The sequence below is a fragment of the Ornithorhynchus anatinus genome, chromosome 4 (genome assembly GCF_004115215.2).
Source record: "Ornithorhynchus anatinus isolate Pmale09 chromosome 4, mOrnAna1.pri.v4, whole genome shotgun sequence".
Classification (NCBI taxonomy): Eukaryota; Metazoa; Chordata; class Mammalia; order Monotremata; family Ornithorhynchidae; genus Ornithorhynchus; species Ornithorhynchus anatinus.
This window is the reverse complement of record NC_041731.1, coordinates 22,969,085-22,982,317: the sequence shown is the minus strand read 5'-3', so window position 1 is coordinate 22,982,317 and position 13,233 is coordinate 22,969,085. Positions and strand designations below refer to the sequence as shown.

At 52.6% G+C, this 13,233-nt stretch overlaps 1 protein-coding gene across 1 annotated transcript in view; it reads right to left on the bottom strand.

Annotated features, from left to right (window-relative positions):
- LOC114811156 overlaps positions 1-12,954 on the bottom strand; it is a 45,236-nt gene extending 32,282 nt beyond the window's left edge. The window contains exons 1-6 of the mRNA XM_039911965.1: positions 12,835-12,954; positions 12,026-12,107; positions 11,508-11,670; positions 7,926-7,994; positions 766-1,094; positions 541-672 (exon numbers count right to left, since the gene is read on the bottom strand). Of these exons, the coding sequence (XP_039767899.1) occupies positions 541-672; positions 766-1,094; positions 7,926-7,994; positions 11,508-11,551 (574 nt within the window). The 5' untranslated portion in view covers positions 11,552-11,670; positions 12,026-12,107; positions 12,835-12,954. The remainder of the gene's footprint in view (positions 1-540; positions 673-765; positions 1,095-7,925; positions 7,995-11,507; positions 11,671-12,025; positions 12,108-12,834) is intronic.
- Between the last annotated feature and the right edge of the window lie 279 nt (positions 12,955-13,233).

The window sequence follows — 13,233 nt, the reverse complement described above, 5'->3', positions numbered from 1 at the left end:
CTAATCCCGGTTCCACCACCTCTCAGCTGTGTGACTTTGGGCAAGTCACTTAATTTCGCGGTGCCTCAGTTACCACATCTGTTAAAATGGGGATTAAGACTGTGAGCCTCATGTGGGACAACCTGATTACCCTATAGATCTACCCCAGAGCTTAGAACAGTGCTTGGCAAATACCAAATACAAATACAACTTATTTCATTATTATTATTATTATTGTTATCAAATGAGGTTGGACAAAGTCCCTGTCTCACATTAGGCTCACAGTCTCAATCCCCATTTTCCACATGAGGTAACTGAGGCCCAGAGAAGTGAAGTGACTTGCCCTAGGTCACGGAGCAGACGAGTGGCAGGGTGGGGATTAGAACCCATGACCTTCTAACTCCCAGGTCTGTGCTCTTTTCACTCTATCATGCTGCACACGAATCCACCCTCCCCTGAAGCCTTTCATTAGATCTGGGCGGGAAGTCTGCTTGCCCGTCTCTCTCCCCACCCCAGATCCCCGATGCCCGACTCCACCCCCTGGGCCCGGACCCTCCTCACCACCACAGTTGTTCAGATAGCCAAAGGCAGGGCCGTCCACAGATAGCCCGTCAGCTGACCCGTCCCGCTGGCCCCAGTCCCAGGGGTATCCCCAGACGGTGTCCCCAGGCTTATCCGACACCGGCCCCAACTCTGCAGCGGAGAGGAAAGGGTCAGGTGGGGAGGCAGGCTGGGGGGTTCGCCACCGCCGGCAGCCCCTTCCCAACGGTGCCCCGACCCACTCACTGTGGCCGTCGGGGACCCTGTCGTCTCTCCCCAGGGCGTCACCGTTGCTGCTGGAGCTGGGCCCGTCCACGCTCATCTCGCCGGACGCCCGCTGCCCTGACCCCACCTTGCTCCCGGAGGACCGGCGACTGCCCGCAGAGCCTCTACACGAGTCCAGCTGCGGGGGGCTCCTGCTTCTCCTCCTCCTCGTCCGCCCACCGCCCTGGACCCCTCCGCTGTCGATGCTGCCCGGGGAGGACCGGTCCCTGTCCGGCGTGTCGCTGATGTACCACTCCTGGTAGTGTTTCTTCTCTGTGGGGAGATTCGGGTCGGAGGAGGCTCCAAGGGAACTGCAGGTTTGGAGACAGAGCGGAGGCTGTGCAGGACTGCCGACAAACACCCTCACCCTGCACGACTAGTCAGTACTAATGGCTGTGGCATTGTTTTAAGTAATTCCTGTATGCTAAGCACCGGGGGAAGTTACAGTACAATCCCATCAGACACAGTCCCTGTCCCGCTCGGGGCTCACAGCCTCAGATGGAGAGAGAACGGATATTTAATCCCCATTTTACAAATGAGCAAAATGAGGCACAGACAATTCAAGTAACTTGCCCAAGACCACCCAGCGGGTAAGTGGCAGCCTGGACTAGAACCCTTGGAGAAGTCATTTGCTCACACGGCTGCAGCTGTCATCTCTATGCAGATTATTCCCAAATCCACTTCTCCAGCCCGGCCCTCTCCCCTCCTCTGCAGACCCGCATTTCCTCCAGCTTTCAGGCCATCTCTACCTGGATGTCCTGCTGACACCTCAAAGCTGACATGTCCAAACTGAACTCACGTTCCCATCCCCAGCCCTCTCCTCCTCACTGACTTTCCCATCACTGTAGACAACACCCTCACCCTCCATCTCAAGCCTGCAAACTTGGCATTATCCTCAACTCATGGGTTCAGTCTGCCACAAATCCCGTCAGTTTTACCTTCACGGCATCTCTTTAGACTCTGTCTCTTCCTTTCCCAACTGCTACCACACTGGTCCAAGCACTAATCATATCCTGTCTCGAGTACTGCATCAGCCTCCTCACTGACTTCCCTGCCTTCAGCCTCGCCCCACTTCAGACCACCAACAATATTTCCATCGGCAGGGCGGCCGCCCACCCCACTCAGGCCAGAGAAGCGGTGTGGCCTAATGGAAAAAGCACGGGCCCGGGAGTCAGAATGACCTGGGTTCTTGTCCCGCCTTTGACCTGAACCTGCCACACCTTGGGTAAATCACTTCACTTCTCTACCCCTCCTACCTCACCTCGCTACTCTCTATGACTCAAACCACACACTTCGGTCTTCTAATGCCAGCCTTCTCACTGTACTTCCATCTCATCTATCTCGCTGCCAACCTTCACCCATGTCCTGCTTATGGCCTGGAACACCCTATCTCATGTCCAAAAAACAATGTGACTCTCCCCAACCTTCAAAGCCTAATGTACAGCACACAGCCTCCAAGAGGCCTTCCCCAAGACCTCTTTTCCTTTTCTTCCACTCCCTTCTGAATCACCCTGACTCGCTCCCTTTATTCATCCCCCCTCCAGGCCCTACAGCACTTATGTACATATCTTTCATTTCTATTAATGTTCGTCTCCCCCACTAGACTGTAAACTCTGGTGGGTAGGGAATGTGTCTGTTATACTGTTCTATTTCACTCTCATTGCTCTGCACAGAGTAAGCGCTCACTAAACACAATTGACTGACTTTTCTGTACCTCAGTGAGCTCATCCGTAAAATGGGGACTAAATCCTACTCCCTCCTTCCGAGACTGTGAGATCCAGGTAGGACAGGTACTATGTCCAACCTGATTAACTTTTATCTACCCCGGCACTTAGATCAGTGCTTGGCATTTGTGCTTCTAAGTGCTTAACAAGTACCATTATATATATATAAATGGATAGGTATACAGACACACATATATATGTATATAGAGGCTCCAGAGATGACTTGGCTAACTGGTGGCCACTCTCTCCCTGAACTCTGCCAGAGGGGGATGCACCTGAGTTGTGAGTTGTGTTATGTGTCCCCTGACCCCAGGCTTAGACGTGAGAAGGAAGAGGGACAGCAGCACCAGTGCAGGGGGAAGATGTCACAACCAGGTGGGAGACATGTCAAGGGGTGACTGAGAAGGATAAGAGAGAGGGGACGCGGCAGGCGGGGAGGGGAGATGAGGGAGACGCTCTGGGGAGCTCACGCCAACAAAGTCCATTTTGTCATGAGAGTAGCTGGCGAGGTCACCGGGAGGAGGAGGTCAGGACTTTGGGGCTTTCACGACCGAGTTAAAGTTCTGGGGTAACTGGCTGTGGCAGTGAGAACGGATGTGGCAGTGAGCAAGGGAGAGCACAGAAGCCATGGCACTGAGCAGAAGAGAGGGCAGATTTGGAGCAGGTGAGGAAGTATGAGCTGGACAAGGTGAGCCTGAGGACGGGATTTCCACCTGAGGCCCCAGGACGAGAGCAGAGGAAGCATGGTGAGGAGGTGGGCCGAGATGGAGAGAGGGACCACGGACCAGCCACGCTGCTCGCCCCTCCTCTCCCAGAAGGGGATGGAGGATCCAGAATCCTTTGCAAATTGGAGCATGTTACAAAAAGAGGCCAGCTGCCCGGGGAGAACGCTGCTGGCCTCTCCCCACATCCTCTCCTCCTTCCCAGCATCAGCTTCCTCAGCTCTGGCGTCCACGTGGCGGGACACAGCTGGCCAACACCCAGCTCCAGGGCTGACCTCGCCCACCACACACTCACTCCGCCGGGCTGGACCTCAGTGCTGAATTCTCTTCAGAAACTCCCTCGCTGATCCTCATGGACATGACTGCCAACCCTTTCAAACCTTTTACCCTCTTCTGAAGCCCCCCACCCACTCTCTCCAAAATATTTTTGGCGAAATAGAAAACATCAGGCATGAACTTGGCCAAATCTCCACATCCCTCCGCCGCTCCTGTCAACGCTCTGCTTCCTCATCCTCTTGTTGCGCAGCCATGTCCCTCGAGAAGCCTCTCCCCTCTTCTCTCAACCCATCTCCGCTTCCTGTGCTGCTAAAGCGAACACTCTCCCCTCTTAATAACATGCTCCTTTTCTCCCCTACTGCTTTTGCTGCTATTTTCAACCCTTATCTCTCTCGGTTGGCTCCTTCTCTTCTGCCTCATGTCTTCTCCCCCGTTCTTACAGAGACCCCTGTTTGTTTGTTTTTTAAAGGTATTTGTTAAACACTATACACCAGGCACTGCACTAAATTTGGGGGTACATGCAGCTTATCGGTTTGGACATGGTCCCACATGGAGCTCACAGTCTTATTCCCCACTTCCAGATGAGGGAACTGAGGTCCAGAGAAGCAAAGTGACTTGTGCAAGGTCACACAGTAGACAAGTGGCAGAGTTGTGATTAGAACCTTGATCCTCCAGACTCCCAGACCCAAGCTCCATCCACCTCGCCGTGCTGCTTCTACAGTAGGAAGGGAGATGAGAGAGCTGGCGGTGAGGATGGAGAAGACTTGTACTCTCTCAAGTGCTTCATATAGTGTTCTACACAGAGTAAGTGCTCAATAAATACCATTTTTTATGTTGTCAGGTACTGTACTAAGTGCTGGGGTAGATACAAGATAATCAGGTTGGACACAGTCCCAGTCCTACCGGGGGCTCATAGTCCTAACTCCCCATTTTACAGATGAGGGAACAGAGGCCCAGAGACTTGCCTGAGGTCACCCAGCAGATAAACAGTGGAGCTGGAATTAGAACCCAGGTCCTTCTGACTCCCAGGCCTGCACTCTATCCACTAGGCCTTGCTGGTTTTCTACCATTAATGATGATGATATCTTCCTGCTCTTCAAAACCCACCAATGGTTGCCTGTCCCTGTTATTGTCCAGCAGAGACTCGTGACCCTGGGGTTTTAAGGCACTCAATCAGCTCTCTCCCCTCGACTTAGCCTGGCTCCCCACCCTATATATCCCAACTCGCACACTTTTTTCCTCTCAGGACAACACACTCTGCCTCACTCTCATCTCTTTTGACGCAAACCCCTTGCTCCACACCCTCCCGCCTGCATGGAATTTCCTTCCATTACACATCTGGCAGACCGCTGCTCTCCCCACCTTCAGCCACACAATCCCATCTCCTCCAGTAAGCTTTCCCTGACTAATCTTTCTTCTTCCCATCCTATTTCCCACCTTCTGGGACTCTAGGGACTTAAGTCCACATCCCTTGAGCAGCTAGATACTCATCCCATCCCCTTTCCCTCAGACGACTTCCACTGATATCTGTAAACTGATTTTATTGCCTGTCTCCCCTTCTAGACTGTAGCCTCCTTGAGCATAGGTATCATGTCTTCCATCTCTATTGTGCTCTTCCAAGCACTTAGCAACAGACAGAGACAATCCCTACCCAACAACAGGCTCACAGTCTAGAAGACTTAAGTGCAAGGCACTGTACTAAGCACAGGGGTAGATACACACTAATCAGGTTGGAGAACAGAGTTTGTCTTAATCCTAATGAGGATTAATCACAGTATTCATCCCAGATGAGGGAACTAAGGCCCAGAGAAGGGAAGCGACTTACCCAGGGTCTCCCAGCAGACAAATGTTGGAGCTGGGAATCTCGTGTCATGTCGAGCCCACCCCCACTGTCCTGCCTCCCCCAAACCCCGTCTCACCCCATCAATCCCATCCCACCCCTGCACTCTTACTTTCGGCCTCCTCAATTTAACGCAGTTTCCTTGGCAGGGGCTGGAGGTGTAGGAAGAGCTGGTGGCTGCTACTGAGCAGCTGGAGCAAGTGACGGGGGCGGACAGGGCAGCCCTATAGAAGACCAGCTTGCAGGCAGAAGGCAGTCCATCTGGATTGATCTCAAACTTCTTCCCCTGCCAGAGGGGCGGGACCTTGATCTATCGGGGGGTTCGCTGGGGAGGAACCACCCGCCTGAGGCGCCCCCACCCCAAAACCTGTGCCCGGGGCCGACGCCACAATGGGGAACCTGTGTCGACTACAGGGGTGGGCACGCCCCATTCGGACTGGACCGGACGGCGTCAGGGAAGACACCCAGGAAATGGAGGTGGTCTGCCCCCAGGAAGAATGGGAAGCAGCATGGTGTAGTGGATAGAGCAAGGGCCTGGGGGTCAGAAGGTCATGGCTTCTAACTCCAGCTCTGCCACTCATCTGCTGTGTCTAGAGCAAGTCACTTTACTTCTCTGTGCCTCAGTTCCCTCATCTGCAAAATGGGGTTTAAGATTGAGCCCCATGCAGGACAGAGACTGGGTCCAACCCAATTTCCTTGTATCCACCTCAGTGCTTAGTACAGTGCCTGGCACCTAATAAGTGCTTAACAAATATCATGATTATTAGGACGGCTGTGGGGGCATTAGACTACCGGGGGTCTGGCAAGGAGTGGGACCCAGAGAGACTGTCAGGATTCTATGAAGACCCAGACAGGAAAGCCTGGAGAGCCCTACCAGGAAGATGATGAGTAAATTGTCTCTGCTGTGGGACGCCAATTCTGGATGCAGGGAAGACCCAGGCCAGGCCATGGAAGGCAGCGGAGACACGGGACCCCAGACCGGCTTGCAGAGTTCTTTACTTTTAACAGCGGGGCCATGAGGACAAGTCCTGGACCTCATCATCATCATCATCATCATCATCATAATCATGGTATTTTGTTAAGCGCTTACTATGGGCCAGACACTGTACTAAGCACCGGGGTGGATACAAGCAAATCGGATTGGACACTCTCCTTGTTCCACGTGGGGCTCACGGTCTCATCTCCCCGCAGCCTACATTGACAAGCTGTGTAGACACTCATGAGAATGAAGGAGGGGGAAGAGAGACAGACCAGAGACAGGGTGTACATACATGCTTAGTACAGTGCTCTGCACACAGTAAGAGCTCAATAAATACGATTAAATGAACATGCAAAATGAACATGCACATGCCCCTGTAGATTATAAGCTCATTGTGGGAAGGGAATGTTTCTGTTTATTGTTGTAGTGTGCTCTCTCAAGCGCTTAGTACAGTGCTCTGCAGACAGTAGGTGCTCAATAAATACAACCAACTGACTTCACGTGTGCACATGAGTGTGTGTGGGTGTGAGCATGTCTCTTGCTGTAGCTCGGGAGCTTAGGGAAGCTTGTTTGGGTCTGACCTTATCTCACCTTTTCTCACCTCGAAGAGTCAAAAACAGCAACTTACTGAACCCCTCTGTGACAATATCCCTTCGACTTTAGGGGTTGGGATCCACCGAAGGGTGGGGACCCTGCACTTCATCTCGAGGCAGAGCGCTGTATTAAGCACCTGGGGAGAGTCCAGGGGCTCACCCCATCCCCACCACACTCCTCTCTGTAGCTTTAGTTTCTCTTGCTTACCCTGACAGTCATTCACTTTTAGGAGAAGCAGCGTGGCTTAGTGGAAAGAGCACAGGCTTGGGAGTCGGAGGACGTGGGTTCTAATCCCAGCTCCGCCACTTGTCTGCTGTGTGACCTTGGGCAAGCCACTTAACTTCTCCGGGCCTCAGTTACCTCATCTGGAAAATGGGGATTAAGACTGTGAGCCCCATGTGGGACAACCTGATTACCTTGTAGATACCCTGGCACTTAGAACAGTACTTGGCACGTAATAAGTGCTTAACAAATACCATCATTATTATTAATGTCCAACTCTTCCACTAGCCTGTAGACTCCTAGTATATAGAAATATGGCATAATGGATAGAGCACAAATTTGGGAATCAGAATCGGTCAGCAGTTCTAATCTTGGTTCTGCCACTTGTCTTCTGTGTCACCTTGGGCAGGTTGCTTCTCTTTGTGCCTCACTTACTTCATCTTTAAAATAGGTATTGAGACTGTAAGCCCCATATGAAACAGGGACTGTGTCCAACTCAATTTTCTGGTACCCATCCCAGCGCTTAGTAGAGTGCCTGGCACATTTTAAGTGCTTAACAAATACCATTATCATTATTGTTAAGGGTAGGGATTGAATCTAACTACTCCCCTGTCTTCTCCCATAGGTGGGGTACAGTGCTCTGCCCAGAGTGAGGGCACCACAAAAACCACTGACTGATGGCTAGGTGGGCCAGTGGACGCTCAGAGGGTCCATGGACTCAGCGAGCCCCCAGCTACTGTTGTAGCCTGGGCTGCTGGCCCTCAGCCCTCAGTTCCAGAACTCACCAGGAAAGCCAGCTTCTCCATGTGGGACCAGGGGAAGTCACAAACCAGCTGTTGAACATGCCCCACCTCCTGAAACAGAGCAAATGGGGGAGAGCTCAGCAGGGTCAGAAATAATAATAATAATAATAATGTTGGTATTTGTTAAGCGCTTACTATGTGCAGAGCACTGTTCTAAGCGCTGGGGGAGATAGAGGATGATCAGGTTGTCCCACTTGGGGCTCACAGTTTTAATCCCCATTTTACAGATGAGATAACTGAGGCACACAGAAGTTAAGTGACTCGCCCAAAGTCACCCAGCTGACAAGTGGCAGAGCCGGGATTCGAACCCATGACCTCTGACTCCCAAGCCCAGGCTCTTTCCACTGAGTCACGCTGCTTCTCTGGGGGACACCACGAGCCAGGAGCACTGAGGCCTGAGGCGGGCAACCAGGAGGGCTGGGTGGGTAACATTGGGCAGGGGCAAGGGTAAGAACGCCCCCTCATCTTGGGGAGGGGAGTGGACTTTCTGTGGTGAGAGTCGGAGAAGAGGAAAAGTGATTGATGGTGGGCCACAGGAGAGAGCTTCCCCCGTGGATTCCATTTAACGTCAAGCCCAGGGCAATGGTGGGTCACTCTTCTTTCTTGTCCTAAAGCAACTCAAAAGTTAGTCGGGTTAAAAGTTGTGTGTGACCATCCTGTGATGCCCCCCGACCCCAGCATTTGATGCCTGCCAACCCCAGTCTGCTCTGCCCATTGAGATACCCACCAACCATAGCATGTGATGCTCACCAACCTGCGATGGCTACTGACCCCAGCCTGTGATGCCCGCTGACCCAGCCTGTGCTCTGCACCTAAGCAACCTGGGATAGGGGGTTGGATCCAGAACCACCTGGGATCCTGGAGGTCCCGGGTTGGTCCCAGTTCCCTTCACGCTTCATGAATCTCCCTGGGCAGCCACGTGCATAAACAACTTTAAACTCAGTGGCTTCCCCTACCTGTACCTTATTTAAAGTACAAACAAGTTCCAGTTTAGAACTGTCAGAGTTTGCCTTGCAGGTTTCCCCTGAACCCTTTTTGTTCCTGTTTGAGCCAGGGAGCTTTTGCCTTGCAGTTTAGGCTCAGAACCCTTTTCATTCCAGGTTGGGTCCCGCAGCCTTTCCCTTGCAGGTTGGGCCCGGAATGCCCAACTTTGGGGCCAAAGTTCCAAGGCAAAGCCTGGGGGGGGCGGTGGAGGTGGGGGGCACAACCCTGCAAGGCAAAGGCTGCATGGCCCAAACTGGAACAAAAAGGGTTCGGGGCCAAACCTGCAAGGCAAAGGCTGTGGGGCCCAAAACTGAACGATAAGTGTTCGGGGCCAAACCTGCCAGGCAAACTCTAGGGTGTCCAAACTGGTACCCAAAGGGTTCAGGGCCAAACCTGCAAGACAATCTCTAGGGGGTCAAACTGGTACAAAAAGGGTTCAGGGCCAAACGTGCAAGGCAAAGGCTGCAGGCCCCAAACCTGAATGAGAAGGGTTCGGGGACAAACCTGCAAGGCAAACTCGAGGAGGCCCAAACTGGAACCAAAAGGGTTCAGGGCCAAACCTGTAAGGCAAAGGCTGTGGGACCCCATCTGAAGCGAAACGGTTTGGGGCCAAACCTGTAACACAAACTCTGAGGGGGCCAAACTGGAACAGAAAGGGTTGGGGGTCAAACATGCAAGACAAAGCTGTGGGGCCCAAACATGAAAGAAAAGGGTTCGGGCCAAACCTGCAAGGAAAACTTTATGGGGCCCAACCGTAACCATAACGGTTCGGGGCCAAACCTGCAAGGCAAAAGCTGCAGGGCCCAAAGTGGAACCAGAAGCGTTCCGGGTCTTAGCAGAAAGGCAAAGGCTGTGGGGCCCAAACTGGAAGGAAAAAGATTCAGGGTCAAACCTCCAAGGAAAAGGCTGCCTGGCCCAAACAGGAACGAGAAGGGTTCGGAACAAAAATTGCAAGGAAAAGACTGTGGGGCCCCAACTGGAAAGAAAAGGGTTCAGGGCCAAACCTGCAAAGCAAACTCTAGGGGGCCCAAACAGGAACGAAAAGGGTTCGGGACCCAGTCTGTAAAGTCATTTGTGGGGGACTCAAACTGGAATGATAAAGGTTCGGGGTCAAACCTGCAAGGCAAAGATTGAGGGGGGAACCTGCATGGCAAAGGCCACGGGGCCCAAACTGGAACCAAAAGGTTTCGGGGCCAAAACAGGCAAGGTCAACTCTAGGGGACCCAAACTGGAACCAAAAAGGTTCAGTGCCAAACCTGCAAGGCAAAGGCTGTGGGGCCCAAACTGGAACCAAAAGGGATCGGGGCCAAAGCTGCAAGGCAAAGATTGGAGGAGCAAACCTGCAAGGCCAAAGCCATGGGGCATAAACTGGAACCAAAAGTGTTCGGGGCCAACCTTAGAAGGCAAAGTCTGCGGGACCCAAAATGTTACCGAAAACATTCTGGGCCCAACCTGCAAAGGAAAGGCTACGGGACCCAAACTGTTAACAAAAGCATTCCGGACCCAACCTGCAAGGGAAAGGCTGCGGGACCCAACCTGGAATGAAAAGGGTTCTGAGCCTAAACTGCAAGGCAAAAGCTCCCTGGCTCAAACAGGAACAAAAAGGGTTCAGGGGAAACCTGCAAGGCAAACTCTGAGGGTTCTAAACTGGAACTTTAAGGATTGGGGCTAAACCTGTAAGGTAAAGACTGTGGGGACCAAACTCAAATCAAAAGGATTCGGGGATAAAGCCGCACTCAAAGACTGCAGGCCCAAAACTTGAACGAAAGGGGTTACGAGCCAAACCCACAAGGCAAACTCTAGGGGGCCCAAACTGGAACCAAAAAGGTTTGGAGTCGAAGCTGCACGGCAAAGGCTGCGGGGCCCAAACTGGGACGAAAAGAGTTGCTAGCCAAACCTGCACGACAAAGGCTGCGGGGCCCAATCCGAAAAGAAAAAGATTCGGGGCCCAATCTGCAAGGCAAAGGCTGACCGGCCCAAACTGGAATGAGAAGGGTTCGGGGCCAAACCTACAAGGCAAAGGTTGTGGGGCCCAACGTTGAACCGAACGGGTTCGGTGCCAAACCTGCAAAGCAAAGGCTGGGTAGGGGCAAACCTGCAAAGCAGAGGCTGCGGGGCCCTAACTGGAACCAAAAGGAGGAGGGGAAGGAGACTGCAAAAAACCTAGGTTTTTGTTTATTTTTTTTTGAGGGGGTGGAGGCGGGGCAAACATTGTTCCCCCCTCCCTCAGCCTCCCAAACCAGTCACCACTACAGCTAATCTGATGACTGCACAAGTCAACTTCGAGTCCCAGGCCTCACTGCTCTTCCCCTCCCAGCCCCTGCCAAATCGGACTCAGTCATCATCAAGGCTCTGCATCTCAGAGATGAACAGAGCGGGCGCAATGATGTCACCCAGTCCTGTTCTGGATAATAGACCCCCAGAAGCTATCTCTTTCAGACACAGGAAGGTCCCTTCCTCCAGGCACTGAGAACATGCTGGGTGAACATACAGGAATGTCAACACAAGGAGATTTCAACACAGGGAGCTTAGCCCCCCAAAATGGCACTGTTGGGTTGAGGGCAAAGGATAGTTCTTAACTCTGTCTCCTGAGTGGCCCAGGGAGCCACCCAGTCAGGATCCATGCTGCACAGTGAAGATCCTCCTCATGTGGAGACCCCCAACCGGTCTGCATCCGGTCGAACCATCGATCGGTGGGTCGGTCATGACCTAGTGGATTCTTTGGATGCCGCTCTCATCTATCCTGTGAACAGTGGCAGAGGGGTGGGGGGTGAGCAACCGTGAGGACGAGGACAGTTTTTTTTTTCTCTAAAACTAGGGAAAGAGTGGGCATGTTTAAAAACACTGGATAAGGAATTTGGCACAGAAGGTCTGGTTGGAGATAGTCATCAGAAAGGGGAAAAAAGTGGATGAGAGTGTTCAGACAGTGCAAAGGAAGGGAAATTAAAGGCAAAATTTGAAGGGACTGATTTTGAAATCGGGCAGATGTGAGGTAGCTCAGGAGGATGAGGAGTGGGGGAATTAGGCATGGGAATCAGTGAGGGAGGGGAGGCGTTGTTGCTGAGCAGAAGAGAGAGCCAATTTAAATGCATTCTCACTGGCTAAAAGATGGTTGCGGGGGTCCGAGTGCCTGGATTCTCCACAACAGCCCTCTGTGGCATGAGGGGTTTGAGAGTGCTCCTGCGAGTTGAGAAGGAAATGGGAGGAGATTCAATCAATGTAGTTTCTCCAAAACAGACATTCCTTCTCTCCCCACCTGCTCAAATCAGCCTAGTGTTCAACAGGTAGCAGAGGAGTCCCTTCTTTGAGGTCTGAGTAGGGGTAGGGTGACTCTGAAGGTGGGACTTGGATCCCTCTATAGAGTTCCAAGCCCTACATCTTCAGTCCTACAACCAAATCTGACGGAACCAGTGCCCCGCATGGAGCCCCACACCCCATTTCCGGAACCAGCTTCCGTTTCCACAATGGCATCTGCTTCTTCACTCTTCTATTCCCCCACCCGGCTAACCCGCTCCACCATCATTCATGCACGCACACAGCCAATAACTTCCCTATGTGGTAGCGGTACAGCCCGTGGCTCTATCTCAATTGCAGGGCAAGGCTAAGAATACACCTGACAGTCCAAATTTTGGAGGAATGGTCCTCAAGCCTGGGGAAATGCACTGGCAGCCTCTGGAGAGAATGTAATAGCTAGTCCAAGTTTTCCAACCCCAACCTGTGCACTGCCAGGCCTTGAGGCTGTGGGACACCCTGCCGGGTTCCAGAACCACCCGGACACGCAACTTGGGGGGACTCCCTGCCGAGGTCACATCGGGCAAAATGGTACGTGACCCCGGAGCGTCTGTCCGAGGGAACTGAGTTATCAATGCAGCTCGTCCGCCGGGCCCGGCTGACGTTGTTACGTTACCTTGGCGGAGGACAGCCGCGCTAGTGATGTTGAAGGTTTGTTTTTCTGACCTTGCCCTCCGTCCAGAGCTGAAAGCCACACATCGCCGCATGCTCACTTCTCTTGGAGAATCGATGGTCTCAAAGCTGGAAAGAGAAGGGTAGGAATGTCAGACAGCTGGTTCTGTGGGCAAATATTCCACTCTCCCTCCTCCCAATGACCCCTACACCAGAAAAGGTGAGATCTACAGACACAATCATCACATCTAGGCCGAATGAAAAACTCCAACCTACTAATACTCATCTGTTAGTCCACGAGGAGTTTGTACTCCAGGGACTCCAGGTCCAACCCAAACTTCAGTTTTGAGTACCATGCTGGCACTCCATGTACCCTCTCTGCACCTGTGACGACTCAGTCTCC